Below are 13,321 nucleotides of genomic sequence, written 5' to 3'. Positions count from 1 at the left end.
GTTCTGGATTTTAATGGCGCAATGGGAGAATTGCAAATTTGATTCAGTCCCTCGTTTTGAATAGTTGCGTAACACTGCTGGTGATGTGTTCTTCTGGATGGCGTTAGCTGCTTGAAGGTTTCCATTCAAACAGACGATAACACCAGGAAATACTTATCAAAGCTGCGGTTTTGCATCATGTCCTAGACCTGCGTCAGACTGTCTCAGAAAAGTGCCTTTGTGTACCATTCACTCAATTCAAGACAGCTACAGTCATATGAAACAGTGTCAGCTAATTACAAAGAGGGAGTCAGATAGTTTCAATTCCAATGACCACAAACATCATTCCAGATGTTAACCAGCCATTTCCCAAATGGGAGATTCAAGGTGCCCTATAATGGGCTGTGTGTGGGAGCGCCCCAGGCTCCCTGTTTGACACACTGAAGGATTTCTCTTTTACACACACGCAGAGTCCAGAGCCTCTTTGTCTGAACAACTCTGCATGCTTTCTCTACAAAGAAACCAAGAGGGAATCATGAATTAAAACTGGTGCCTTTCAGCATCGTCTTTAACTCCCAACCCTCGAGAGCTGGTGTGGGCTTTTGTCATTCTGAAGGATCTGGTTTTAATGAAAGAAACAAGCTTGAGAAAATAACACACATTTCTGCTGTGTTCGTGACTTCATGTCCTGAGGGGACATTTCTCTCTGTCCAAGGAGGGCGCCAACCTCAGCTATGTGGCACTGAGCAACTCATCCAAGCTCCAAGGGCCACTAATTGCTTTTAGACACATAGATGGAGAACACAAGTCAGCCGCTCCCTTCTGTGCCAGGCCGTTTGATTTGGCCTAGATTGCGTACATGCAGTTAAAAGCTTTTGATGGCCTCCCATAAACCATCTCTACAGGCACTTGTTGACATTAAAGGGAGGAGTGAAAATCTGTCTTCAATTTTCAAGCAGAAAGGAAGGACTAACACTGCCAAGACCCATGACAGACTGCAGTTATCCACACAGTTGGAACAGAAATGGCAAAATTTACATCTTATGAATCTGATGGGAAATATTAAAGTGTGAGGACTAGATGAAGTTAGCACATGTTGTTTGGTCCGTACACTAAGTCTACCTGGTGTAGAATGTCACAGAGGTTCGTCAATCAGGTCCTGAGACCAGATGTTCCCGTCAGCGTAGGAAGAGATACATCAGTAACGACACATTAATATCAGCAGCAGGAAATACAATCTGAGATGCTAGAAATCACTGTCAAACATTTAAACTGTCTGACTTACAACGAAAACTGCATCAATGTGCAACTAAAATGTTAAAAGTCATAAACAAGGTACAGCATGACTAATGATTAATGATGCAGCATGACTAATCATTAGCTATCATGACACCGAGGGCAAAACCCAGGACCTTTCCAAGTCTCTTAGACATCAAACAAAGCACAGACTAATGCTTATCCAACATGAGAGTGGAGTTATGGTGACGCTGTGGGGTGATCATTTCAAATGCCCTTGAGGAGGAGGTCAGCAGATTAGTGTTGCGATGGCCTCTGACCTCAGATCACTCAGGCTCCTTGACTACCGAGGAATGAGAGGTCAGCACTCCTGCAGAGTTCTGACTCACAAATTCTCTGCAGGGATTCATCTCTTCTAAAGTCTGAAATGTAACATTTGGATTGACAAGACTTGACCTGACGAGTACTGCAGCATGGGAAAAAAGAGCTGTTACATAAGTATGACAAGTTAATTTATGTTGATTGGAGTTAAAAGGACACTCAAGTAGCTGGACTTTTGCTCATTCTACTATGCATTAATTTAAAAGGAAATCATCTCTTGATGCATGAAATGTAAAGCAAAGGTGAAAATGGGCACATTAAAGATATACCGGTCTAGGTTGTGGGAGGAAGTTATTGACTCTTGAGATGCTCCACATGCCCTCGAGGTACTGCTGAGCCTGGATGGTGACAGAGTTCAGGGACCCAGTGAGCTGCCCTCCCGCCACCGTCACCTGGACACTGGTCTTAGGCCCTGACGACAGCGAGGGGCTTTGCGACCAGCCGGGCACCCTATGCCGCTCTCCCAGGGGCAGGGCACTGCGGGTGATGGTTTGGCCTTTGGACAGCTGTTTTGCATGGACACTTGAAGACGACACAGTGAACCTAGACGGCTGTGGTAAAAAGGACGTAGTGGGCAGGGCTGCCATGTCTGAGCTGAAGGTGAGGACGGGAGCATGGAGCGTCTGCAAGGCCTCCTGCCTCAGCTGGTGCAGAGGTGTCGAGCAAACTTGACAACAGCCGACGCCAGCTTCATGGCTCCCAGGGGTTTGGAGCTGCTCAAACAGAAAAGTTGCATATCCGGGGTCCTGCAGAGAAACACACACACAAAAGAGAGGCTTTAACTCCAAGCACAATATGCCCACACACACACACTTAACACATGTTACATGTTCATCTTAACCATATCTGAGTATCTGTGCGTTTGAAAGGATTTCCTGTGTGTTGTTCGCATTTTCCATGTGCGTCAGTGGTCTGCTACCAGTGTGGTCTCTTGCTGCCCTCTGGGACCCTCACTCCCTGCCTAAACCACTTCCCTTTTTGGTTGTTTGTTTAGACTGAGATGCTTCGCCTGCATGCAACTTAAGACTGCTGATCAGGTTCACCAGGCGTGTGCTCATTTCACAGTCTCCGCTGGGGACCAAACAAGCCAAACGTGAGGAGATAACTCTGAAATAAGACTCGGAGGGATTAGCAAGAGATCCCACAGAGGTATTCTTCACAAAAATAACAAGAGAAATTTGTCACCAAGAAAATTTCAGCTTGTTACGGCTTATAGAGACGTTGTCCAGTAGAGTTCTGTCCTTCTATTTCATCTCTGAGAAGGCTCCCTGGTGTGTCCATCTCTGCTTGGGAGGAACGACAAAAGAGAGCAACAGCTGAGGGGACTCTAGCGCTCAAAGCTGTGCAATTTACATATGATAAGTGTCCCAGCACGAAAACATATGATGAGCCACCAAATGTGAAAATAACTACCTCCTCCAGGCAGCCGGAGGCACATGGAGCTATCAGTGAGCTATTCAAATCCTAAGTGAGAGTGGAACATAACTTTCTCTGTTTTAGGGAAACACACAACACACACAAAAACACACAAGAGACAGTCTCTTAAGAGGCATAAAGGGGCACTAGGCTTCTGCCCAGTGGAGTCGTGGCCTAAGACAGGAGCCCACAGCTCATACATAAATGTTTATGAGGCCTTTGCTCCGTGGAACCTCTGAGGTGATCAGGAGGAGTGAAGCAGCGGGGAAACAACGATCCAATGCCCTAATGCAGTGCCACTTAATACGGCTAACCCAATAGATCCAGAGACCATAGAGGCAGGCTGAGGGACTCTAAATCTCCTCCTCATGAAAGCAGCTCAATACGCTGACTTTTCTCTGCACACGCCGACAGTGTTAAAAGTATGATCATATAGCCTTCCTACAAGCTGGGAGAAAACGATGCCCAGTTATTGTGTACTCCCTATATATATTTCCCTTACTCTTAGAAATGGCCAGAAAGCAGTACCTGCTGAATTATACTCTATGTACCCTGAGGGATAAGCATAATCTCCATATCATCACTTCACTTAAAGGACAATCATGCGTTGGACTGTGACTGGACTGGCCTGATGTTAACTGAGGGGGTCTGGTTAATGATTCACTATTCAGGCTACTTATTTTACACATGGTCAAGCACAGACAGGATGCAGGCACAACTGAGAAATACACTCAGAATGTAGAAAACCTCACGTGAGAACTGTGATGACTGGCTAACAGTAGATCAAGCGCAGTGTGGTATCAAATGAATGTTGATACTAGAGTATATATCCAAACGAGGGATGGATTTAAATGTAAGAAGCTTATAATGGAAATGTGATAGAGCTATGATGGAGTTTTAAAGAATGATATCTAATGCTGCTTGATCCTGACACGTGAACGGTCTCCACAGTTCGGCTCATGCAGGATATTTACGCACAAGACCGGACAGTTACACTGAAATAAGACGAAACAGTCTATGACAAATTGGAGTGAAATGTGAAACAGAGCTTAAGAAAACACCGCTGGCTGATATTTACTGCATATTGTCTGGTTCTGGCTTCATGTGCATGCTTCCTAGACAGGAAATTGAAGCCAAGTCATAACCAGTCATCTCCGCCCTTTCATCACCCCTCACCCTTTACCCTCTGACCACCTCCTACCCACCTCAGGGCAACCGGTAGATGGAAGAAATCAATTCCCCTCTCTCTCTTGCTCTCTCTCCATGCATTGTTAGGTGTTGATTTAGGGGAGCTAATAAAAAGACACACAAAGCTGAGCCCATCTGCTATTCAGTTAAGATTCTGGAGGTTAGAGAGCGGGCTTCTCCTGTAAAGCTGTCTATGAGCTTTATGCCCAGTGGAGTGAATAAAGGGTCATGGCCACAAGGGTTTTGAAGATGATGGGGCAGATGATGAGGATGGTGACGATGTTGGCCATGTGGAGGAGAATGATGTGGGTATGATGAAATTGCAGGTCTGTAAGAGGTGGAGAGGAGATGGTGAAAGAGGACATCAAGATTGGTAGATATTTCACACATCGCTCAGGGAACGCAGGCGTGGATATAAAAATATATAAAATTGACACAGTAAAGCCGGCTGAAAAGTCGCCATGCAGCTACAAGCTTAAACAGTTTACTCTTATGTTTCTACTATCACATTCAAGCTAACTGCTTGAGAGCTTGTGCATAAGCATAAAGCAGAAAACATGAAACATACGATGCATGAGTGCACCCAGCCGCAAAGCCATATTGTTTCCTTTATTGTCCATATGATCTATTACTGACAGGTGCAAGTGGGTGTGAAGAGTAGCACTGCGACAGAGAAGTATGTAATGCACGGCATCAACACAATTCACATGTTCAAAGCATTCCCGTCGGCGGGGAGGCGTGGAGCTACTTCAGGGCTCTGACTCCTCAGCCATTGTTCTGTACAAGTGGGAGATGGTTTTGGTTTTCAAACCGAGGTCTATCCGCAGAAAGATCCAAACTGCACAAGCGAGGATAAGAGGACAGAGAGAGAAAAGAGAGGTGGGAGGAGGTGGGCCGGGGTTGTGGCCCTTGCCTGGAGGCTTGTGGGTGGTTGTGTTGGTTTACTGCCTGTCAGCGCTGATCTTTATTAAACTCTGGGGACAAATGTAGTCAGATGTTATGCCCTTATTATGGAAAGGAGGTGTGCACTGCCAGCACACTGGGGAGAAAAGCCCTGCCTGTGGAATGAGTCCTTCACAGCCCTTAGAGGCCTAAGTTTGTCTTTGTCCCTCACACTAACTGTGATGAAAACCAGGGCTGCAGCAGCAGCAGGAGAGAGAGAGAGCCACCCGGCTAATGACTGTCTGTTTGGGTTGATGGAGAGTGTCATCGCAGACAGCCCATGCCCAGAGGCTGATGGAAACAGCCGTATCCACTTATGGATGAGGGGAGAGGGAGAAAGATGTGCATTATTTCTCTCTCCCGCCTCCTTAGGGCGCCAACGGAACCGGGCAAAGTCACGCGTAGGTTCTTTCCCCGAATCACACCTGATTTACCTCATCTCGTCCGTGCACCTTCTCTCTAACCAGACAAAGCGAAAGTGCCATCTGACTATTTCCACATTCGGCCTCAGATGTGGTGCAGATATAGAAAGCTGACTCAAATCAAAGGAAGGTCATAGTGATTTGAAATGCATGAGGCCCCTCGCGAGCAGAGGGACTTTTAGGCACGGTCCATTGAAAGTAAAATACTCCATATTTCTGAGCCCAACAGATATTTCCCAGACATAAAAGCTCCCCGTGACTCGCTGCAGAACTGACAGAAAGAGAAATGAAGCAAAACTGTATCAATGTGCATCCATGATGAGAAAAAATAAAGTGAAAAGTTCTGACATACTGTAGCCTGCAGCTTGTCAGCTCATATCAGTTTGCTCCTGCCAGCGCTCTGTGGCAATCTGCCCGATGTGATTTATTTTCTTATTTCTAACATCAGTCATTGTGCAATCTGCCCAGACTCAGTCCAGAGCTGGCATTGCAGCAGTAAGTCCTCGGCTATTCCTCGACCCTCTGCGTTCGTTCTAACTGTTCAGTAAACGGAAACACAAGCAAACACAGTTGAACTCCTGAAAGTTGACTTTAAGATTAAATTGCTCAGTCAGATTTCCTTTCTTTCCTTCCCCTTCCAGGTTTCTCTTTTATTATTCTACCAGCATGGAAACATTCCTCCAAATGAGTCAGTACAACACCACACTGTTTTATATCTGTCCTCACTAAACTTTGTTCTCACCAGCACCAGTCCTGTTTACACATTACCATTCTTGAGTACTTCCTATGACTGCATTTCTTGTAAAATCAAGACCAAACAGCAGCTGCCAAATCTAATGCCCTTTCAACTCCTTTCAACTAACTTTCCCTCTTCCTCTGCTTCTGAGCCATCTCTGTTTACTTGGCCTGAGACAGTGTTGACCCTAACCACACACCGTCTCCATAAGTCTCAAAGGGATTGGCCCCCCAATAAACCGCAGGAGCCCAGTCCAGATCCCGGGGTGAGGACGAGAGCTTCCAGCAGGCCTGCTTTCCCACAGGTAGCCCGGCTCGCTCTGACAGCCAAGTCAGAGAAAAACGAGCACAGCTGCTGGCCTTGCCCCGGGTGAGCACAGGGCATTAAGGCAGATTACATTCCCAGGATAAAAGCAACACATCCAGTGGTGTAATCCTTCTCTGCCCCCTGCTCCTTCTCAACTATCGCCACTGCCTCCACCTCTCTGACCCGCTCTCCGAGCCAGCCGAGTCGACTCAGATCCCCCGAAGGAGTGGAGAGCTGGAAGGCCCGAGACGCTGATTAGATATCAGGTAGGGCTTTTAGTGCCGTGGCAGATCTCGGACACAGACCATTAAATTTAACCACTGCCTGCTCGGAGGCAGAGAAGACAATGACTCAGGATGTCACACTAGCATGCTATTTAACTCTGTGGGAACGCTTTTCGTAGGACACAAAATGGGACGGCTCACCAAATCACATCAAACAGATGTCTGCCCCTGTCTGCTGACTTGACAAGATCATACAAACCTGTAATAAGACTTTCCCCCCAAACAAAGCAACAGTATCTGCAGCAACACAAGTACACTGTCATTACCTGGCTGAAAATACTACCTCAGACCAAAAGCACACACACCACTACAGTAATGAATTCATTCATCCTCCGTGGCTGCGAGAAAAACTGGATGCTTAATTTTTCTGTCACACTTTGAGGTTTTTATTGGCGCACAGTGAGGTTCTTTCCAATGATGATAAAATACTTCTGCCGCCTCTCTGGCATTTCTAATGTGAAATTTGAGGCTACATTAAAACCGTTATCCCACCATCTGAGTTGAAGCGTTTGAGAGAGATATGCTTGCGAAATCGATTCTGCTCCTTCTTTTCCTGCTCTGCTGTCTCGCTGCTTTCTCTGTGACTCTCCTGTGAGTTTGTGTATTTTAAACTCAACAACCTTTGAAAATTGCAAGAAAACCTGATGGTTGATCCAAGGCAAAACACCAACGAACAATACTGAATGTTCAGTGTTACATCTTTGCAACTCTGACTTTGCAAAAAAATGTTTGTAATCTTACATTTTTCCCAAGAGAGATAACATCTGGGGGAAAATTACCGAATTCTGCAACTATCTGGAAGACAAACTGCTTACTTACAATGTCAACAGCACATTTCAGGGAACAAACTTCCTTTTATCTAGATCAAACAGACGATTACCTTGTTTAAAGAAGTGCATCAGATGTTTGCATCAGTAGTCCCTTGAATGAACAGCCAAGTCTCCCTGCATCGAGCATCTGCTCACGAGGAGCTCACAGAGACACATGTCAGTCTGTCTGCCCTGTCTGTTTTAGCTCTTTCCCCCCTTTAACTGTCAGTGAGCTGCTGACAGAAAATGCAAATAAGCTTTACCTCTTAGTGACACCTCCAACACATGATAGCACCACCTGTCCGGAATATCACCGTGACACATCCTCTGATGAACGATTACAGGGTCGAGAAAACAGAGTCTGCAGTCGGGATATACTTCAAAAATACAGTCGTGACCTTTTTCATGATAAGATCTGGTGTGACATATCTTTGTTTTGGGCTCACTAGCACCGTGATACAGCTCATCATACGCTACACTGCGGCCGACAGCTTCTCTTGTCATCCATAAAAACAGATGTCACTGTCCATCAAAAATAAAATGGCCGTAGATCCTGCTGACCCTCAGGTTAAACATAGATAGAGTCCGCTGTAATCACTCATGAGTCTTTGCCAAACCACCCTGAAACCATTAATGACCTCATATAATGGTGTGTCACCACTCCATATGCTCGGCCCATTTATCAGTGAGTGAGTGGTGTTAGCTCCTCTTACTGCAGGCGGAGTGAGACTCACATACATGTTTTTATAAAGGTGTAATTACATAAAAAGGTTCACTAAAGCCAGGCTTTACATAAAAGAGTGGGAAATGGGTGAAACGCGTGGATGTTCGTGTGTGTGTGTGTGTGTGTGTGTGTGTGTGTGTGTGTGTGTGTGTGTTGCTCCCTGCGTGGCTGTCTCTTTACACCACACCCATCCATCACTCCAGCCTTTTGCCACTTGGCCAGTTAATTACCTTTTCCTGTTCACTCACGCACATAAAGAAAACAAGCCCCTTTCAGACTGTTTAGACAGACTTCATTCTCCCTCTCCCCCCTCTCCAACATCTCTCCCTCTCTCTCTCTCTATCTATCTCTCCCTCTCTCGCTCCCTCCTCTGTTGACCAAGGCAGCCTTCACTGTCTCAGCCCCAGATCCGTCAAGCTTTCATCGGCTTTGGCCGGGGTCAGAGTGTTGGGAGGTCCAGGCAGGACTCACCAGTGAGAGAGTGGGAGACTTTGACAAGACAGCTTCATTAGGCACGTGGTGGTGAATGATGGGTACTTCAAGTCAATAAGCAACGGATTTTGGAGAAAAAACAATGCTCTGCACAGAGAGCAATGTGAGCCATCCCTCTAAAGTTTTCTCATTAGAGAAAAAAGTAATGCTCAACTGCATCAATAGATGAACTAGAGGGATGAAACTATTTTTTCTCCTCTTCAAATATTTTCCACTTTCCTGCTCATGGCTGCTGTCCTCACCAGGGATGCAGTGGATTGTGTTTATGTACACTTGCGCCAGCGATTGTGCACTTATAATTAGAATGGCTGATTTTTGGCTGCAAGACACTCTCAAGGTAATTTCTCTTTTTTCCCCCAACTAGGCTTGGCTGTGGACACGAACCAAAATGAGTACATAATGAAAAATTCAACAGGCAAGCTGGAGAGGCAGGAGCCAGGTGTTGCTGTAAACTGCAGGTGAAAGCAAGGACAGAAGGAGGGAGGAAAAGGTGGAGTGAGAGAAGGGAGGCTGAAACAGCAGAGAAGAGGATTATAAATCGTCTGACACATTCTCAGAGCACACAGCTAATGAAAAGAGCATATTTGGTCCTTTCCTGTGGATTTGCTATTCTGCAAAAAAAGATGCACATTTATAAAACAAAACAAAATATAAGCTGAAACTGAGCATTTGAGGCCAGAATTATGATGTTAACTCTGTTCCATGCATTTGCAAAGTCCTCATTAGTGTGCAGTGTGAAAACTGAAACATTATTCAGTACTCCCGACTCTCCACTGGAGCCTGTTGAGAGATCTATTTTTGTCCAAGAGCCCACTCTAAAACACTCACTGCAGAGCAGCGAATCCTGATACAATAGTTCCTTCCAACAGCCAAATCCACTTCTTCACTTGTATTCAAACCCATTTTTTCAGTCTACACGCAGTGATGACAGCCACCTGCTTCTCCTCTGTCTGAACTGTCACACTGAGAGAGCTGCATTCACTGCAGGTTGTTCTACGTTTATGGCTGAGAAACAGAGCGCTCCCTGTTTTTTCGGCAGTTTATTTAGAGAGACAACAAACTGCTACGAAAGCATACTGCAGCTAATCTCCACCGCAGAACTCCCTCATTCACATGGAAGGCACAGTGTGACATGCTAGTGTACACACAAATAGTTAATTATCAAAGAAAAATGCAAAGGGAGTTACTCATGCTCAAACAGAAGTAATTGCATATGGTATCTTCATCAACATCCTCCAGATCCCATAGTGGAAAATAATCTCTCCACACAGCAACACCATGATTAGAATTCATCATTTTCAGATCAACATTTAAATAGTTTTTCATGCCAGGCAGCAGAGTTAGAGAGCAACACATGGATCTACGAGGTCCAAATTTGCCTCATTCTATGTGCTCATTGAAATATTTCATCCCAGACACTTAGGGCGAAAGTATAAAGCTACACCTACACCGAGTTATGAAAATAAAGTGGTATGACAGCGATGACAAGGTGAAATGTTGAGTATCCTACAACAATTATTTCTCTCCACTTTCCCCTCGGAATGCACGGGACAGTAATTATACTGGCAAGCTGCCATATGGATAAATATTCAAGTTGTCTGTTGCTGCTGGAGAGACGCTCTCTCTCTCTCTGTCTCTCTCTCTCTCTCTCTCTCTCTCTCTCCATAGATTCAGTATGTGAGGGGAAAGCACATAATGAGGCACAGTAAATGGTAATTGTTGAGCATGACACTTTTTTGTTTGGCAGATATCTCAATTTTCACTTATCCGCCCATGTGGCAGTGGGGATATGTAAGCAACAGGCTAACTGATTAGCAACACAAAAACTGTAGGGACTATAGAGCGGGGTAAAGGTTAGTGCCCCCCCCCCCCGCTTTGGCTTCTTAACTGTGTTTATACACTGGGGCACGAATCATCCTGAGCCAAGGTGAGCTGTGTGGAGCGTCTCTGTCCCATCCACTCCCAGTCTGCAGAGCATTATCTCAGAGACTGACATGCTTTGTGTCTCACAAAGCTGCTGCGTGTCGGCAGAACAATGGAGCAGCAGAGTTGCGAGAGGCGGAATCAGTCTGGTGCAACAGCCTAGTGTAGGTACAGCAGAGAGAGGGGGAATACTAATTTATCATGAAAGATGTCATTACCATGCCAATGACTTCTCAGAGAACACAATTATCACTAATAATAGAAATTTAAACATCAGCCCAGGGCTTTTAGCCGGGGAGGGTTGTATTAATGGAAAACTGTTGTCTGTTTGTGAGAACTAGACATTGAAAGCTGGTGAGAGAACTGAAAGAAAGACACACTGAGATAAGCACTAACCAGTACCCAGTAAGATTTTTGTTTTTTTCTTGCTAATTGAAACGTCTAGACACATTCTATCGAATCTCAGTGAGATAAGGAAGTAGGCTGAGCCATCTTGGTGGAGAATAGCGCACACTAATCCACTTAGTGAGTCTGAAGGATTTTCATTCACTAAAATGCTTGGCTTATCAAAATTTTTTCACATGCACATTTTGCCATTTTGTCTTTTATGGAACAATAGCTTCCCGCAAACGGCCTTGTTGCCCACAACACAAAGCAACTGCAACCATTTCACTTAATATTCAAATGAGCTGGTGAGGATTGGTTGGGATGAAAGCCAGATTGTTTTTTTTCTAAATAAAATTCATGTGAGAAATATAGTTTTAACATTTTATTCTGCTTTATTTCATAATGTTTTAAAGCTGCTTTAAAGTTAAATGAAGCACATCCCTGTTAGCCATGCTAGCAGCTCTGTGAGGCTTGATGATGTTTTTAGACACAGCTGTACTTCGAGCAAAATGCTAACATCAACACAATGAAATTCTTAGTGCTTGCCATCTTAGTTTAGCATTTTAACACGCAATTTTTTGTTATTTAACACATAAATCAAAGTACAGCCAAGGCTGATGGGAATATCATCAGTTTTGCAGGTATGTGGTCATCAACCAAACACCAGCCAAAATTTAACCCGCTGGTGTTGCTAGACGAAAAGTCATCACCAAAGTCAGTAGGATACATTTCAATCCATCTAATAGTTGTTGAGATTCATGACAAATTAAAGGAAAATCCAACATATAGTGTCTTAGTAAGATGTTTGGCTTCCACGGGCCGCTGGAACAGCTTCAGTGCTGCTTGGCATTGATTCTCCACGTCTCTGTACTGTAGTGGAGGGATGAACACCATTCTTCCACAAGATATTGCCTCATTTGGTGGTTGGTTTTGATGATGGTGGTGGAAAGCACAGTCTAACGTGGTAGTCCAAAAATCTCCATCAGGTGCTCAACTGGGTTGAGATCTGGTGACTGTGAAGGTCATAGCATATGATTCACATCATTTTTATACTCGTCAAACCATTCTGTGACCCCTCATGTCCTATGCATGGTGGCATTGTCATCATGTTTCTCCACTCATTTTACAGGTTTTTCCAAGTCAGGGCATCAGCAAAGCCAGCAGGATTCACCCTGTGGGGATAGCTGTACAAAATTTCTATCCATGCAATAGTTGAGATATTTCACTGTGATGGACCAACAGACCGACCAACCAACCGACAGACTGACAGGTCGATACTGTTTTCCTACAGAGGTAATGCTCAGACACATTCCAGCAGACACAGGAGAAAGCAGCCTAATTAGTGAAGGCTTTGTTAGTTATCCACCTGTTTGAACGAGCCTCTACATGATTAAGAGGTCGGATAAATCAGTGAGACAGGAGCTAACTGAAGGAGACTGTCAATCTAGCCTTTTCTCTGCACAACCAATCACAAAACAGGGAAGAAGTTACAAAACTGACTCTATTCTCATGCCAGGGACACCAACATGGGAGGACGAGGACTATGATGCTGTCACTTTACTTCGCCAAATGAAGAGATAACCTTGGAGTGTTTGGCAGCTTTGTTGAGCTCTGAGTTCTCATCTTGAATTGCGCTTCTTCACATTCTTCGGGGGCTTTCTGTCTGCTCATATGAAATGTCACAACATGGCTGAGCTCAGTTAGAGCTGAGGGATTCAGCTTGATGGAAAAACATGCAATTGCAAGAGAAATAGAAGGAATCTGCAGGTTTCACAGCTGAATTGCGCATTTAGAGCCAAGGCAAAGACAGAATATGTCAAACAAAGTGAAAATAGAAAGCTTGAGTATGTAATGAGATTTGTACTTTTGGCTCAAGAATATGATGGCATTCATCTGAGTCTGTCTGTCTGCATAAGCCCTGAGTGATGCCTTTAACTGCACTTAAGAGCACAAGAAACACACAGTTAAGGGCAGTTAAATAACAACAGTCAGTTAAGGAGGGAAGAGCTGTACGGTCTGCAGCCGACTAATGGATCTTTTATATATTTATGAGTGGAGAATGGAAAGCAGCCAGATATATCATTAAGACGCATGTG

General features: G+C 44.7%; 1 protein-coding gene across 2 annotated transcripts in view; it reads right to left on the bottom strand.

Annotated features, from left to right (window-relative positions):
- The window catches only part of kif26ab (kinesin family member 26Ab), a 68,486-nt gene that overhangs the window by 37,330 nt on the left and 17,835 nt on the right, over positions 1-13,321 (bottom strand). For both annotated transcript variants that reach the window (XM_071497914.1, XM_071497915.1), the window contains exon 3: positions 1,866-2,342. In XM_071497914.1, the coding sequence (XP_071354015.1) occupies positions 1,866-2,342 (477 nt within the window). The remainder of the gene's footprint in view (positions 1-1,865; positions 2,343-13,321) is intronic.

Source organism: Trachinotus anak, unplaced genomic scaffold (assembly GCF_046630095.1).
Source record: "Trachinotus anak isolate AG129_WGS33_773 ecotype Australia unplaced genomic scaffold, CSIRO_AGI_Tana_v1 ptg000015l, whole genome shotgun sequence".
Taxonomy (NCBI): domain Eukaryota; kingdom Metazoa; phylum Chordata; class Actinopteri; order Carangiformes; family Carangidae; genus Trachinotus; species Trachinotus anak.
This window is presented reverse-complemented; position numbering and strand designations above follow the sequence as displayed.